Source organism: Vespula pensylvanica, chromosome 10, assembly GCF_014466175.1.
Source record: "Vespula pensylvanica isolate Volc-1 chromosome 10, ASM1446617v1, whole genome shotgun sequence".
In the NCBI taxonomy this organism is placed as follows: Eukaryota; Metazoa; Arthropoda; class Insecta; order Hymenoptera; family Vespidae; genus Vespula; species Vespula pensylvanica.
Window position 1 is genome coordinate 1813341 of NC_057694.1, and position 14333 is coordinate 1827673.

The following is a 14333-nucleotide window of genomic DNA, read 5'->3' on the forward strand; positions in this document are numbered from 1 at the left end:
ATCTCAATTTGCGGGAAAACTGTACGCTTTAACAGTAATTTGAATTTTTATCAGAAGGTAATGAGTGACTTGGAGGTGGTGGAATTTCGTGTGCCACCTCCTGGCACATCATATGATCCTGTTACAAATCTCAATTTGCGGGAAAACTGAAGGCTTTAACAGTAATTTGAATTTGTAGCAGGAGGTAATGAGTGACTTGGAGGTGGGGAGATTTCGCGTGCCACCTCCTCGCACATCGTATGATCCTGTTACAAATCTCAATTTGCGGGAAAACTGAACGCTTTAGCAGAAATTTGAATGTTAAATAGGAGATAATAAGTGACTTGGAGATTGCATGATCTCAGATGCCACTTCCAAATCTGTCAAAGGGAATTTTTTTAGAAGGAGGAGTAATGGTAGGTTTTTATTGAGAACACATTGGATATTATTATCAAATATCTTTATTTTCATTTTTTTGTATACATAGTAAATACATTGCATTTTTTAATTATACACATTTATTTTTTCGTATTAATTACTCCTTTTTATTGTAAAATTACTGTTTAAAACTACTCTATGCAAATAACTTGCTTCTTATCTAAATTCATGTTTCTCCAATTTTCGACTGAAATAAACGAAGTATATTTCACAAGTCGTTTGGCCTTCTTTTGATACCTGGAATGGTGCAACCTGCAACCAGCAATAAAGGATTATACTCTTTATATACTCAGGAATTTATAATTTATTTTATAGCACTTTTTTATTCAAAGAGATTTGTAAAAACATTGTTTTGTTATATTTAGTACCTCACTAAACGTTTCCATTTTCCTAGTTAAACTGGAACACCCTGTATATCCATGGTATCTCTGTAGGTATTTGTGTGTCTGTACATTCGTATGTAAGTACTTATACTAGCACCAATACGCACGAGAGTGACGGCGTTGCGGTTGTAATATAGTTTAGTGCTAACGCACGAATGCTTAGGCGGATGCTGCGCCATAGTAGTGGACCAAAGTACGCGGGGGCTATATTTCTTTATTTAATGCTGGTAGTAACGCGCCGCGATGGCAAATCCGTTTTATTCTTACGCTGAGTCAGCTCGCGAAACGAGGTAGGAGAGAAGAAGAGAGAAAGGGAGAGAGAGAGAGTGAGAGAGAAAGAGGAAAAAGATGCTGACTTTCTTCAAGGAGAAATCACCCAACTTATTTTCTATGATTTTACCTTCGATATTCTTCGATATCGAATTTAAATAATTTTCTTCTGGTATTTGCGCTAAAAGATTACACATAAATATATCTACAAATATAGATATTTTTAAAGATTGGTTATATATTTTTATAAAGAGATATATTCTCTCCCTATTTCTCTCTCTCTATTTTCCGCTCTTTCTCTCTTTATTACGTTATTTCACTTATATTATAATCAAATGACGGAGATACAAAGGAGAAATTTATACATGTAAATTTCATATAGATAAAATCGGTCAGAATTAATGGCCATCGAGTGTAATTCACTTTATTCGAAATATCGAACGAAACAAAATTCGAGAGCAGTCGTTTGGAATCATCGTCGTTGGAAGCACGTGATTACAACGGTTCCAATAAATTTACTGTGCTCGTTACAGCCGACTACGTTTAACGATCGCTTTGACCCAATTACAAAAAAAAGAAGGGAAAGAAAGAAAGAAAGAAAGAAAGAAAGAAAGAGAGAGAGAGAGAGAAAAAGAGAAAGAATACATTGTTCGTTGTAAAAAGATCGTTTTTCGATACTGACAACAACGGGTTGTTCCAGTGACCCTTTCTAACCAAATTCGAATTTGCATATTCGAGTTACGATCATTTTCGTGTTTTCTTTTTTCTTTCCTTTCCCTTTCCTTTTTCTTTATTTTCTTCTTTTCTTTTTCCATCTTCTTTTCCTTTAGCGAGCATCGAAAGAAATTGACGATATAAAACGGTCGTCTCTTTTACGATGAGCGCGTGTGTGCAAATTCGCGGAGGAACCAATAAAAAGAGGAAATAATAACACAAAGCGGGGGTGAGGCACCCTTCGACCAAAAAAGAAAAAAAGAGAAGGAAAGAGAGAGAGAGAGAGAGAGAGAGAGAGAGAGAGAGAGAGAGAGAGAGAGATCTGTTTGGAATTGTTTGCATTTACGGAGCATATTTTTACGATATTTATTTGCCGGCTCGCAAGAACGACGTTGAGAGAGTTCGACTGTCAGACGCAGCAATGGTGGTAGTAGCAGCTGAGCGGGCAGAGAGAGAAAGAGAGTGAGAAAGAGAGAGAGAGAGAGAGAGTGAGTGAGAGAGAGTGAGTAAAAGGGAAGAAGGGGTCTTCTCACTTTCTTTCTTGGCAGTTCGATCCTTACGACGAGCCTTACGACGCGGAGAAAATCGTAAAAGGGTGTACGGAGTCAGCGAGTAGAACGGCAGCGAGCGAGAACGTCGCTCGATATAAAATGCAGAGGTACGATAAAACGAAGCCGGTAGCTCTCGAGTTATCGTCGATTAGAGCTGCGATGGAATAGCCTCGATTTCGTTTTACTTTGCGAGAGAGAAGAAAAAGAGAGTGAGAGAGAAAGAGAGAGAGAGAGGGGCAAGATGGTGGTTTTCTCAAGTCCGAGGAAGTAGAAAATAAATGCCAGTGTATATTCGAGAAACGCCTACGAATATCGTCTCTTCGACATTCTCGATATCCTGTCAAGTTCGAGATAAAGTTGAAGGAGAGAGAGAGAGAGAGAGAGAGAGAGAGAGAGAGAGAGAGAGAGAGAGAGAGAGAGAGAGAGAATAATTTTCTTCTTCTTCTTCTTCTTCTTCTTCTTCTTCTACTTTCGATGTTAAACTCGATCTACGAGAACCCGTCTATATTTTACTTTTCACGATGCCGCAAACGAGGTGGAAAGTTAAAAGGCCGAAGAAGGTGTATATAAGTGCCGGTGGTAAAAAGGGACGATGAAAATTCAGTACGACGAAAGGACCAACGTTACTCTCTTTCTCTTTCTCTTTCTTTCTATCTTTCGTCGTAGTAAGTGATAACCACCGAGATAAATATTATATGTGCGTCGAAATAAAAAAGAAGACCGTAAAGTCGGCCACAAGCGGCAACAACTTATTGCCAGTTCTACTCTCTCTCTCTCTCTCTCTCTTTCTCTCTCTTCTCTCTTCGTTTTCTTTCTCTTTCTCTTTCTCTACTCTTTCGTCGATTCGATCTACCGAGGGTGTTAAAGGATGCCCGTGAAAATCGAATGTGAAGAGGAAATTAGCTCGCTAAAGGTGCCTTCCTATGGGGTATAGCCGACTGTAAAGATAAAGGCGACGCGAAAAACGACAGGAATTTCTCGAAGGTTCTGCGATATAAAAGAAACTCGGCCATCTTCGACGTATTCAATGCCTTAGGTTTATTCGAAGCATAAGCTTCCTTTTTCGTTCCCCTTTTAAAGATAGAAGAAGAGTTTTTTTTTTTCCTTCCTTTTTTACGAAAAACTCATGGCCTCGGGGTTAAGACGCGAAGAGAGGTAGAATGGAGAGGGATATGCCTTCGACTTTCTTTTTATTATCGAAAAGTAAGAGAAAGCCATGAGAGAAGAAAACAAAAAGAAAGAGAGAGAGAGAGAGAGAGAGAGAAAGGAAAAGTCGATCGCTTTTTCGTCTCGTTTACAACCACGAATGCAAATAGAAAGCCGTATCCGGCATGGTTCACCGCTCCGTTTGACTTCCTTCTTTAAGAAGAATACCACCCCTATCGCTTACTTAACTACCATGGCAGAAATAATAAAATGCAGATTTCCATTTGGATCAGTGTACTTAAAAATGTCTTCTTTCTTTCTTTCTTTCTTTCTTTTCATTCTTTTTTTCAACGCTAATCACGTACCTCGACATACGACGAGAAAAGTTTCTATATAAAATCGATATTATATCGAATATTCCTTACGATTAATCGATCACACGTCGATCACATTCCATCCGATTAATTTTCATCTTTACACATTTCTCGTTAAACGTATATATCCTGTTCGTAACAGTTAATGTTTCACATTGAAAGCCTTCATAAAATGTTCGGTTAAGGATAGATATTATATGATTTGGAAATAATTCGTCTAAAGGGGGATTTGATTTGATCCTCGTGTGTCTTATACGGAGTTAAGATTTTTCGCGAACAGGATATCAACGACGCGACATTGATCGTGAAGAAAATAAGAAAAAATAAAAGTAGAAGGAGAGAAAGAAAGAGGGAGAGAAAGAGAGATAGAAAAGACGGAAGTCGCGTAATCTTTCTCACTTTCTCCAAAGTTTATATTTACGAGGACTTTTCCGAATGCAGCGTTGTCACGGTGCGAATCGTTCGTTTTCGTCGTTTTCGCCTTTTTCGTCGCGCATCTTCGCCGAGAGAAATTGCACGCGAGAAGAGAAAGAGAACGAGATAGAAAAGTACCAAAGGAAAGGAAGAGATAGCGAGAACGAAGAGAGAAAAACGCGTCGCCCGGCCTCCGGGCATTAGCAGTGATATTTTATTCATGAAGCACCTTATATACACGCGGGTGCCTAACCCAAACCCGAGTGCAATGCGAGAGCTACTAAATAAAACATCCATACGCGCCTCGCCCATAAATTTCTACACGGCTGATAGATTTACAAGCCGCCCTTGCCGAACTGATATTTAAATTAGTCCAACTACGTCGAGAGAGTAGGAAAGGAGGAAAATAAAGAGAGAGAGAGAGAGAGAGAGAGAGAGAGAGAGGGGGTGTAGGGAAGAGAGAAGGGGTCGTTTGGTTCGCCGCGGGTGGCATATACGCTACCACCACCCACCCCTTTTCAGTTTACGCGGAAAAACGCACTGGAGAAAATATGCTCCTAGCGACGAGTTCATCGTGTTTACTACCGGTAGAAATTTATTTATTTATTTATTTTTTTCTTTTTTTTATTCGGAGACAGAAAGAGAGAAAGAGAGGTAGGTAGGTAGATAGGTAGGCAGGTAGGTAGATAGGAGAAAAAAAGAAATGGACTCGTCTTTTATCTTTTGTGCATGTCAAACGAATCGAATCTCTTTGTTTCTCTCGATACCTCGTATGTGGAGAAAATAAAATTATCCGCGATTTTTTCCCCTTTGAGAGAATTTTCGATCGAAATTAACGGGATTAAAAAAAATGTATATATATATATATATATATATATATATATATATATATATATATATATATATATAAAGAAACAAGGGCTTGCCATTTTCTCTCTTTTTCTCTCTTTCTTTCTCGTTGTATCACATTTCAATACAAAGAAAATACTACCGCTGATTTCAGATCCTTTTAAGAGATGGATTCGAGTTGAAATTAACGGGATTAAAATATATGAGAAACGAGGTCGAGTGAAAAAAGGGCTTGCCCTTTTCCTCTCCGCGATCCACTCGTTCTATATACCTAACAACGCTTCATAATTCATCAAAATCGTCGTGGTAGCTCCCGCTGCGGTATTCCGCGACCCTCCAGTCGGTAACATCTTCAGAACAGCCACCCGTTTGCTGTCAGTAGGCCACTGGCCCACTTACTAAGGGAACGGGGTTGAAAAGACAAGAAGAATTAAGTGCAGCACACCCCTCTGCTTGCCGGTTTCTTTTCTAAGGGTCTTTGCTGTTGCTGCCATTGCTCCTGATCTTGCTATTGCTGTTGCTGTTGCTGTTGCTGCTGTCGCTCTTGTTACTGCTGCTGCTGTTGCCGCTGCTTGAAACGTACGAGTTTCATGCTATGAGGGAGTAAATAATGAACGAAGGGATGATACGTTTCTGAGGAACCGAGGGTAACTTTAGTAGGTCAATACCTTGCTCGCGAGCTTCCTCTTCTTCTTCTTCTTCTTCTTCTTCTTCTTCTTCTTCTACTATTTTTACTTCTACCTTTGAAAGAATCCAAAGAACAGAGGAAAATAGAAAGGAAACAAGATTTTTGATCTATTCGAATTTACTTCTTTTCTTTTCTGTATTGTTTCTACAATCAAATCTATGATTGAAACGTCAAAAGAAAAAAAGAGAGTATGAAGTAACGAACGTAAAATACTATTAGATTTCTATACGCTCGATATATTTATTTTTATGATTATATTAAATAATACACCACAAGGTAATATCTGATTATACAGTTTCTACTTACTTGCAATATAAAAGAGAAAGAAATGCATAAAGAAGAGACTAAAAGAAAAAATAGATTACTCGATATAAGATAAGGAGAATGATAAAAAAAGATAGATGGACGATGAATGAGAAGAAAAGGGATTGATAATGATGTATGACACGAGCTCTCTGACAAAAGGAAATCTCTGAAAAAGATCTTGAAACTAAAAACGTTTCTATATTGATCGAAATATCCTTTTATGCTTAGGAAAAGAAGCACTGGAGATATACAACAATTCGTAAAGCTATAGATAAATAAATCGATCTTCTTGGGCGAGGAGATTCAAAGAGAAGAAATATCTATATACTAACTATATATACAATGGATCCAGAAGAAGTACTATAGTTAAGTACGAAGGTAGGATGAGGATCGTCGTTCGTTCTCGATGATTTCCTTCGATCGGACGTTACGTTGCTGGTTTTACGACTTCGTGGCGCATTCTAGAGAAAGAGAGATGTAGGAGAGATGAGGTAACGGAGGTGATGGGTGGAGAGAGTTGGAAAGAGAAGAAAGAGAGAAAAAGAGAAAGAGAGAAAGAGAGAGAACGGCTTTACGCGTGGAATATGCTAAACCGAGATCCGCGGAAACTCAGACCACGTTTCCTCTCCATGCAAATGGCTGGAAGGTCTAATGACGATCCCATGCCGTGGGCGCAAATCGACGGGACCAATTTTTCCTTCATTCTTATTCTCCTTTCTCTCTTTCTCTTTCTTTTTCTTTTTATCACACGAGACCATTGCACCCTCCTTTCCGTACCACCCTTCTCATCCTCCATCTCTCTCTCTCTCTCTCTGTAACTCTCTCGGTAATGGTACATATCGGTGCGAGCATTCGAATGCAAAGCGAGTCGTATCACTTTGCAAAAAAGAGAATGAAAGAGAAAGAGAGAGAGATTTTCTCTCAGTCCTTTCATCGGAGAACGGATAGCGTATTTTACTCGTCGTGAAGTCAAGTGCGAAAGGGACGACACAACTGAGACAAGGAAGGGAATTCCTAGGACACAAGGGTTCAACGAAGCGTCCTCGATCTTTCTTGTATCGATAAACTTCTTCGTTGTCTTTTTCTTTTTCTTTCTTTTCTTTTTTTTTTTTTTCATCCTCTTTAGTCTACCCTTTTTTCTTTTTTCTCTTTGTCTTTCTCTCTCTGTCTTTCTCTATCTCTTTCTATAAAAAGATCGCCGATCGCGTCTTGTTTAGGGAATCTTCGGCTTACCTGTGAAATTAAATAAGGCTCAGAGAGTGACAGAGGATAAAAGTATCGTGTAACTTTCCACCCGGAAGAGATCATCGTGAATTGGTAGAAGGGTGTCCGATATAGAGAGGGATTGGCTAAAGTGTTACGATTTCGTGACAATACTCGATATACCTACATTGTTTTCTTATCTCTTGATGGTTTAGGAATGCGTGACGAACAAAAAAGAAAAAGGAAGGGTAGAAAAAACAGGGGATGTCAGAGAAAGAAAGAAAGTGAGAGAGTGAGAAGGAAAAGAAAGACGAGGAGAAGGAGGAGGAAAGAAATAGTCCAGAGAACTAACGACACGAAATACTTTTTCCTTTCCCGTGAGTAAATAAATGTCTTGATTCATTTAATGTTAGCCTCGTTCATTTATTTAGTCCGATATTGAGGGGAAATTGGGTCAAATGGGGAGATTTCGTTCGTTCGTTCGTTCGTTCGTTCGTTTGTTCGTTCGTTCGTACTCGACACCACCGTATGTCTCGAGCGCACGAATCGCGATCGAGTAGACGACAAATAACAACGAAAAGGGAGAGGTATGGGAAGTGAACGAAGAAAAAAAAAAGAAAGGAAAAGGAAAGAAGGACGAAGAAGGAGAAAGAAAACGAAAGAAAAAAGAGAGGAAGGAAGGAAGGAAGAAAGAAGGAAAGAAAGAAAAAGGTTCGTCGTGTTTTCGTTCGAGAAGTGACGAAGAAATGTAAGGAGGACTTAAGGAAAGGACTACATATAGTCTCTATCACGGAGGGTGTGGGAGGTGAATGATGGTGGTGGTAGCGAGAAGTGAGTAGTAGTGATGGGTAGGAGGAGTAGCTAAACTATAAGGACGTAATCTTACACCTTTCTCTCTCTTTCTCTTTTTCTCCCTTTCTCTTTCTCTCTTTCTCTGTTGGAGGCTTTGCTCTCTCGCGAGAGGTCACGTTCTCTTATTTTCGCCTGTTTGCCCTCTCTTTATTACGTGTAACGAAGAACCAAGCAGAGTTGCTTGGAAACCCGACACATCCGAAACAGGCGGTCGCGCGTGCGACGTTCCTCCTTTTCGAAGGAGGATAAAGAGGAGGAGGAGGAGAATGGAAGGAGAAAAAAGAAAAGGAGGAGAAAAGAGAGGAAAGAGCCGAAAAGAAATGGATCCTCTTTGATGAGAGTAGATACAAGTTTGGGAGATCCTGTAGGGCTCTCGTGCTCCGTCTTCTTCCTCCTCCTTCTCTTACTCCTTCTTTCCCTCCTCCTCTTCCTCCTCCTCCTCCTCCTCCACCTTCTCCTCCACCTCCTCTTCCTTTCTATTCCTCTTACTCGCGTCGAGAAGGGACCAAGAGCGTCCTTCGCTGTTGGGGGAACCTCTCGAATAATCTCACGTCGGCAAAAACGATCGCTCGCGCCGTTCCGTCTTGCTTTGACTGCAAATACGATCGACGATGTTGAGGAACGACCACCTCCTTCTCCTCCTCCTTTCTCTCTCTCTCTCTCTCTCTCTCTCTCTCTCTTTCTCTCTTTCACACACATAGTGAAAAAGATAAAGATGAAGAGAGGACAGTCCTTTATGTACGCGATACACGTGTGTTATTCAACTTTTATTCTCTTTCGTTCTGAAACACTTTTGTTTACTTTACATTTATATATTTACATATAGAGAAATTTTATTATTATTATATATATATGTATATATATATATATATATATATATATATATATGCGGACATATGAATGCGTGTACATAAGACATATATTTATGCGTATTAGATATTATACAAATAGAGAAGAATATTAAATATTATACGAATATGAGAGAGAGGAATTTTGTACAAACATGAAACAAACATGTCTGTTTTGGCGAGGCATCCAAATTGAAAATACATTGTGTGGTAGTCGTAATTGAGGATAGAGTGAAGGGGTATAGCGGAGAAGAGAATGGAATAGGGGAACGTTGAGAGTTGACCATGGCAAAATGATACACGCGTCATCCCTCCGAATGCATACATACATATATACATATTTACATACATACATACATACATACATACAAAAATATATATATCTGCTTTTAATATTTATCGACTAATAAATATAATAATCCATTGGTGTAGCCGAAACGCTAGGCGTTTACGTGCTTTGTTAAACTCAGGAAGCTCCGAAACGTAAACTTGAAACCAAATCCAAACTAACCGAAACGTCTACATAGATATATACTACACCCCCTTTCTATCTCTCCCTCCCTCTCTCTCTCTCTCTCTCACTCACTTCTCTTCGATCCTCTAACTGTTATATTCCATGCTTCGTGATTCGTGGGATTTCGTTCGCACGTATTCCATTCGCGTGTTGGTATCTCGTTTATCGCTCGATCCCAACGTGCATGTATTTGTATTATTGTTCTTCTACACGTACCTTGCATATATATGACGTATTTGGATGTATTTGTAGAATGTGTATATGTATATGCGTGTGTGTTTGTACGTGAGTATGATAGAAATATATACCACTCTTTTTAATTATCCTCTCTTTCGAAATTTTTCCATTTATATAAACGAAAGAAAATATCTTTGATTCGTGAAATCTGACGAATTTTATACACCAACACACTAACGAATATCTACTTATGTTTCAGGGTATCATTCCTGGCACGAAGTTAGTACGAAGAGACTACCTAACGTTAGTAGTAGAGACTTTCGTCGAAGTAAATGATAGTAGTGGACTGCATCGGGCTTCCACGTGTGCATTGGAAGAAGTTGTATCGTGGATTCATCGAAGAGGAAGAGAAAAGGTAGGGAGAGTCGTATTACAGAACCATTCTCATAGTCTCTACACGTGCGTATATACGTATATACATGCATATACACACAATCACGTATATTCAGAAATTTATATACTTATACGAGTATATTCGTACGCGAGGATCGCTGGTAGGATCCTCTCTATACATGGATGATAATACACCACTGTCGAGGTTGGTTTGGATGTGTCATGGAATCGTAAACCGGTAGATATTAAACTTTTACAATCCCAGCTCGTTGGCTGGGTGGTCGGACAAGAGGTTATGATGATTAGATGTAACTCGATAATACGCATGGTGTGTGATGGTGGTGGTGGTAGTGGTGGTGGTGGTGATGGTGGTAGTGGCCAGAGTGACGCCATTGGTTCTTCCTAGCAACGTTTCTGCCTTTGCAGAATATCGTGCCGCTTTTGCTGCCTTCGGTATGTTGCGTCGGCAAAAGTAGTCGAAGGAGAGCGAGTTGGGGTGTGATGGGATGGGGGTGGGAGTCTTCATCGTCGTCGTCGTCGTCGTCGTCGTCGTCGTCGTCGTCGTCATCGTCGTCGTTGTCGTTAAAAGCGCCGTTAAATCGGCGAAACCTAAAAATCGTAAAACTTCATCCTATGCCACCCCCTTATCCTGATATGTACCTTCCTAAAATCGTTCGATAACGCTTCCTACTCCTTTCGTTCCATCATCTAAAATATAACAAGTCGAAAATGATATATAGCATCGATATAGAAACAACATCAATTCTCCGTTCTCCGGAATCGTTTTAATTAAACGAATAATCACGTGTATGTTTACACGTTTAATGGATATTAATGTTTAATTTATCAATGTTAAATATTGACTTTGTTTCCGATAATTATTCATTATGATTACGAGCTAACTTGATTCAAAATTTCAACCAAAAATAAAAAGTACCATAAAATATCTACGATCTATTGATAGCATCGAATTACAACTCTATATATATATATAATAATCGATTTGAAAGAAAAATTCATTTTAATTTTTAAGTTAAAGTTTTAAATATAGATTTTGTAAGTAATATTAAGAGAAGAACGTGGAATCGATTGTCGAAACATACGCCGTCGATTTGATATCCAAATCTCTCTCTTTCTTTCTCTCTCTCTCTCTCTCCCTCTCTCTCTCTCTCTCTCTCTCTCGTATTTTTATGCCCGACATAAACGTAACGGCGAGTCATAACGTCCGTCACGAGCAAATGGCATTGCATACGCGAGTCTCGTACGTGGCACCCTTCGCATAATAATTCTCCGTATTGTCAAAAGCGAAATACGCTTCGACCACGCATTCGCCGTTATTAACGTTTATACGTTAGCGTAAGATAACGCTCCTCGTGTTTTCGGATACGAGAGAGACAGCAGACAGCAGACAGCAGACGGAAAGGAAAGAGAGAGAGAGAGAGAGAGAGAGAGAGATGGAAAGCTTGTTGTAACGATTCTATCAATGAAATTTGCCAGCAAGAAGGACGCTTACAATCCGTAGTTATTGGACGTAATTCGTGATTGGCATTGGTCGTTTCATTCTCTGGACGGCTTAGTGCTAATAAATTCGACGTATCGAGGCTGTTCGAATAAGCGAAGTTTACCACCAACAGCAACACCAGCAATATCACTATAATATCACAGTAGCAGCAACAGTAGCAACAGTAGCAGCATCCTTACAACCACCCCTCGTCAGGAAAAGCTGTAGTAGAGCTTAGAGGAGACATAAAGCGGTTTTGCTTCGTCGATTTTATGAATATGCTTTCTCGAAACAGCGGTCGAAGTATCGACGCCACCAAGGCAGCACCAACAGCAAGCAAGCAAGCAAGCAGTCAGGCAAGCAAGCAGGCCACCCTCTTTGCTTTTGAGGAAAAAAAAGAAGTCGCGAGGTTCACTGGTTAAAAGAGAAGTACTAGAAAAGGAAAGAGAAGGAGAGAAGGAAAGGCAGAGAAAGAAAGAGAAAGAGAGACAGAGTGCTGCTGGTGGTAGAAAGCCAAGCGAGCGATATAGGTGGACGATAATTCATCGACTTTCGCGAGAAACAAGGGAAACCTTTTTCCCGATATTCGACGATTCTTCGATGGCCTTAGAAGCGCAAAGTCACTCTCTCTTTCCCTCTTCTCTCTATTCCTTCCTTTTTTTCCTTTCTTTCTTTCTTTCTTTCTTTCACTGTCTATATATCTCTGTTTCTCTGTTTCTCTCTCTCTCTCTCTCTTTCTCTCTCTCTTTTCGCAAATCGAATCGAATCGAATCGAATCGAATCGTACTTATACATATTCCTCGATAATCTCACAGCATTCTGCTTCTCCTTTCTCCGAATCTACGGGCTTTATCGGTGATTTAATGCAAATATAGAAGGGACCTCGAGAAGAAATTGACTTACACCAGAAAGAGAGAGAGAAAGAGAGAGAGAGAGAGAGAGAGAGAGAGAGAGAGAGAGAGAGAGAGAGGAGTCCCAGGGAATTCATTTAGTTCGGCCACGAGCATAATCGAGTTTACCGAGACGACGAAGGCCTGGCCTCCCTCCTTCCTCCCTCTTCTCTTCTCTTCTCTTTCGGCAAAGTATTCCTCTCCCTTTCGTGAACCGTGACGGGAGCGAAAGAGAAAGCGAGAGGATGCCGAAAATACCTATCGGTATACTTCAAAGGAAGAGGAAAGCCGAAAGCCGACAACGTTGTCGTCGTATTCGTCTTCTCCAAAGCGTCACTAGCGGCTTCTTTATCACTATACTATAGTCGCCTTGTCCTTGTTCCAAAGGAATATTTCCTCCAAGAAAATTCTCTTTCTTTCTCTTTCTCTTTCTCTTTTTCTTTCTCTTTCTCTTTCTCCGTAGCTCATGATAGCCTGACAAACTCGTGTTTTATCGCATTATTTATTGCCGCATGCGTTTGAGGGGGAGGGTTGTTGGTTGAGTCGAGTTAGTAGAAGACAGAGAGAATGAGAAAGAGAGGGACAGCATCGGTGCTACTACATACGATTCACCAACGACCCCCTGGCGTTACTTTACCCACCGAGAATCGCACACATACCTAGATGGAAGAGAATCCCCGTTATTGATGGATTCCTCCCTTATGAAATATCTCGGAGCTCGGTACGAATTTATTGCGAGCAGTTCGACCTGCTTTATCTCGTATTGTTCATGATAAAGCCGCAGTGATATCCCCGAGATCTTCCGGACATCTAAAAAGCCCCCGATGAGCCGTTATACGACTCTTCTTTCTATTTTTTTTTTCTTTTTTCTTCTTTCTATGTCTCTCTTCGTTTCTATTTTTCTATCTCCGTCTCTCTCTCTCTCTCCCTCTCTCTTTTTATAAACGTTTCTACGATATATTCTTCTATATCCATATGAATGTGTGTACGAGTAAATGTTTGTGTGTACATGTGCGCGTATTGCGCGTACTTCTATTTCTTTCTTCTTTAAATGAATTCTCGTATTGAGTAATGAGCAAAAACATGATTTCTTCTTTTTCACGAGTACTTACTTCGTTTCAAACGACAGAAAGAGACAGAGAATTTTTTCAAAGAACAATATAAAAAATACAAAAGAGAGAGAGAGAGAGAGAGAGAGAGAGAGAGAGAAAGAGAGAAGTAGATATTTATATTTATGACTGGAGCTTTCGAGAGAGCTCGATGTCGCCTATACGTTGATACGCGATGAACCCTGTTCCTCGCTCTACCTCTTTCTCTCTCTCTCTCTCTTTTTCTCTTTTTCGGTGAGGCGAAAAAAAATCGTATCCACTCGTTTTTTCCGTCGACCGCACTGGAACTATTATCCCATAATTTTTTAACGGCCGTACTCGCTCGCGTTCCCGTTCGTTACTTTACGATTCGAACTTTTATTACACTCGCATGTCGCGCTTTTCGGCGCACTTTTCAGCAAATACGTTTTATGACCTAGCGTTTTCGAGCGAGACAGGAAAGAGACAGACAAGAGTAGGACCAACGTTTCGTTTGCATATACGCAGGTGGAGATCAAATTTTTTTTTCTTTCCTTTTCTCCTTTTTCTTCTTTACTCCTCTTTTTTTTCGTTTTTAAACGTACGTAGATACACGTTCGATCAATGAGGATTTAGTAATAAAAAAGCAAGTGTAACGAGTTAATTATTTTCTTTTGGGAAAGAAAAAAAATCGTGTGCGTTAAAGAAATTGAGCGAATACGAAACGAAAAGAGAGAGAGAGAGAGAGAGAGAGAGAGAGAGAGAGAGAGAGAGAG

General features: G+C 39.9%; 1 protein-coding gene across 1 annotated transcript in view; it reads left to right on the plus strand.

Moving 5' to 3' along the window:
- The window catches only part of LOC122632656, a 150605-nt gene that overhangs the window by 44943 nt on the left and 91329 nt on the right, over positions 1–14333 (plus strand). Inside the window, exon 2 of the mRNA XM_043819747.1 lies at positions 9966–10121. Within this exon, the coding sequence (XP_043675682.1) occupies positions 9966–10121 (156 nt within the window). The remainder of the gene's footprint in view (positions 1–9965; positions 10122–14333) is intronic.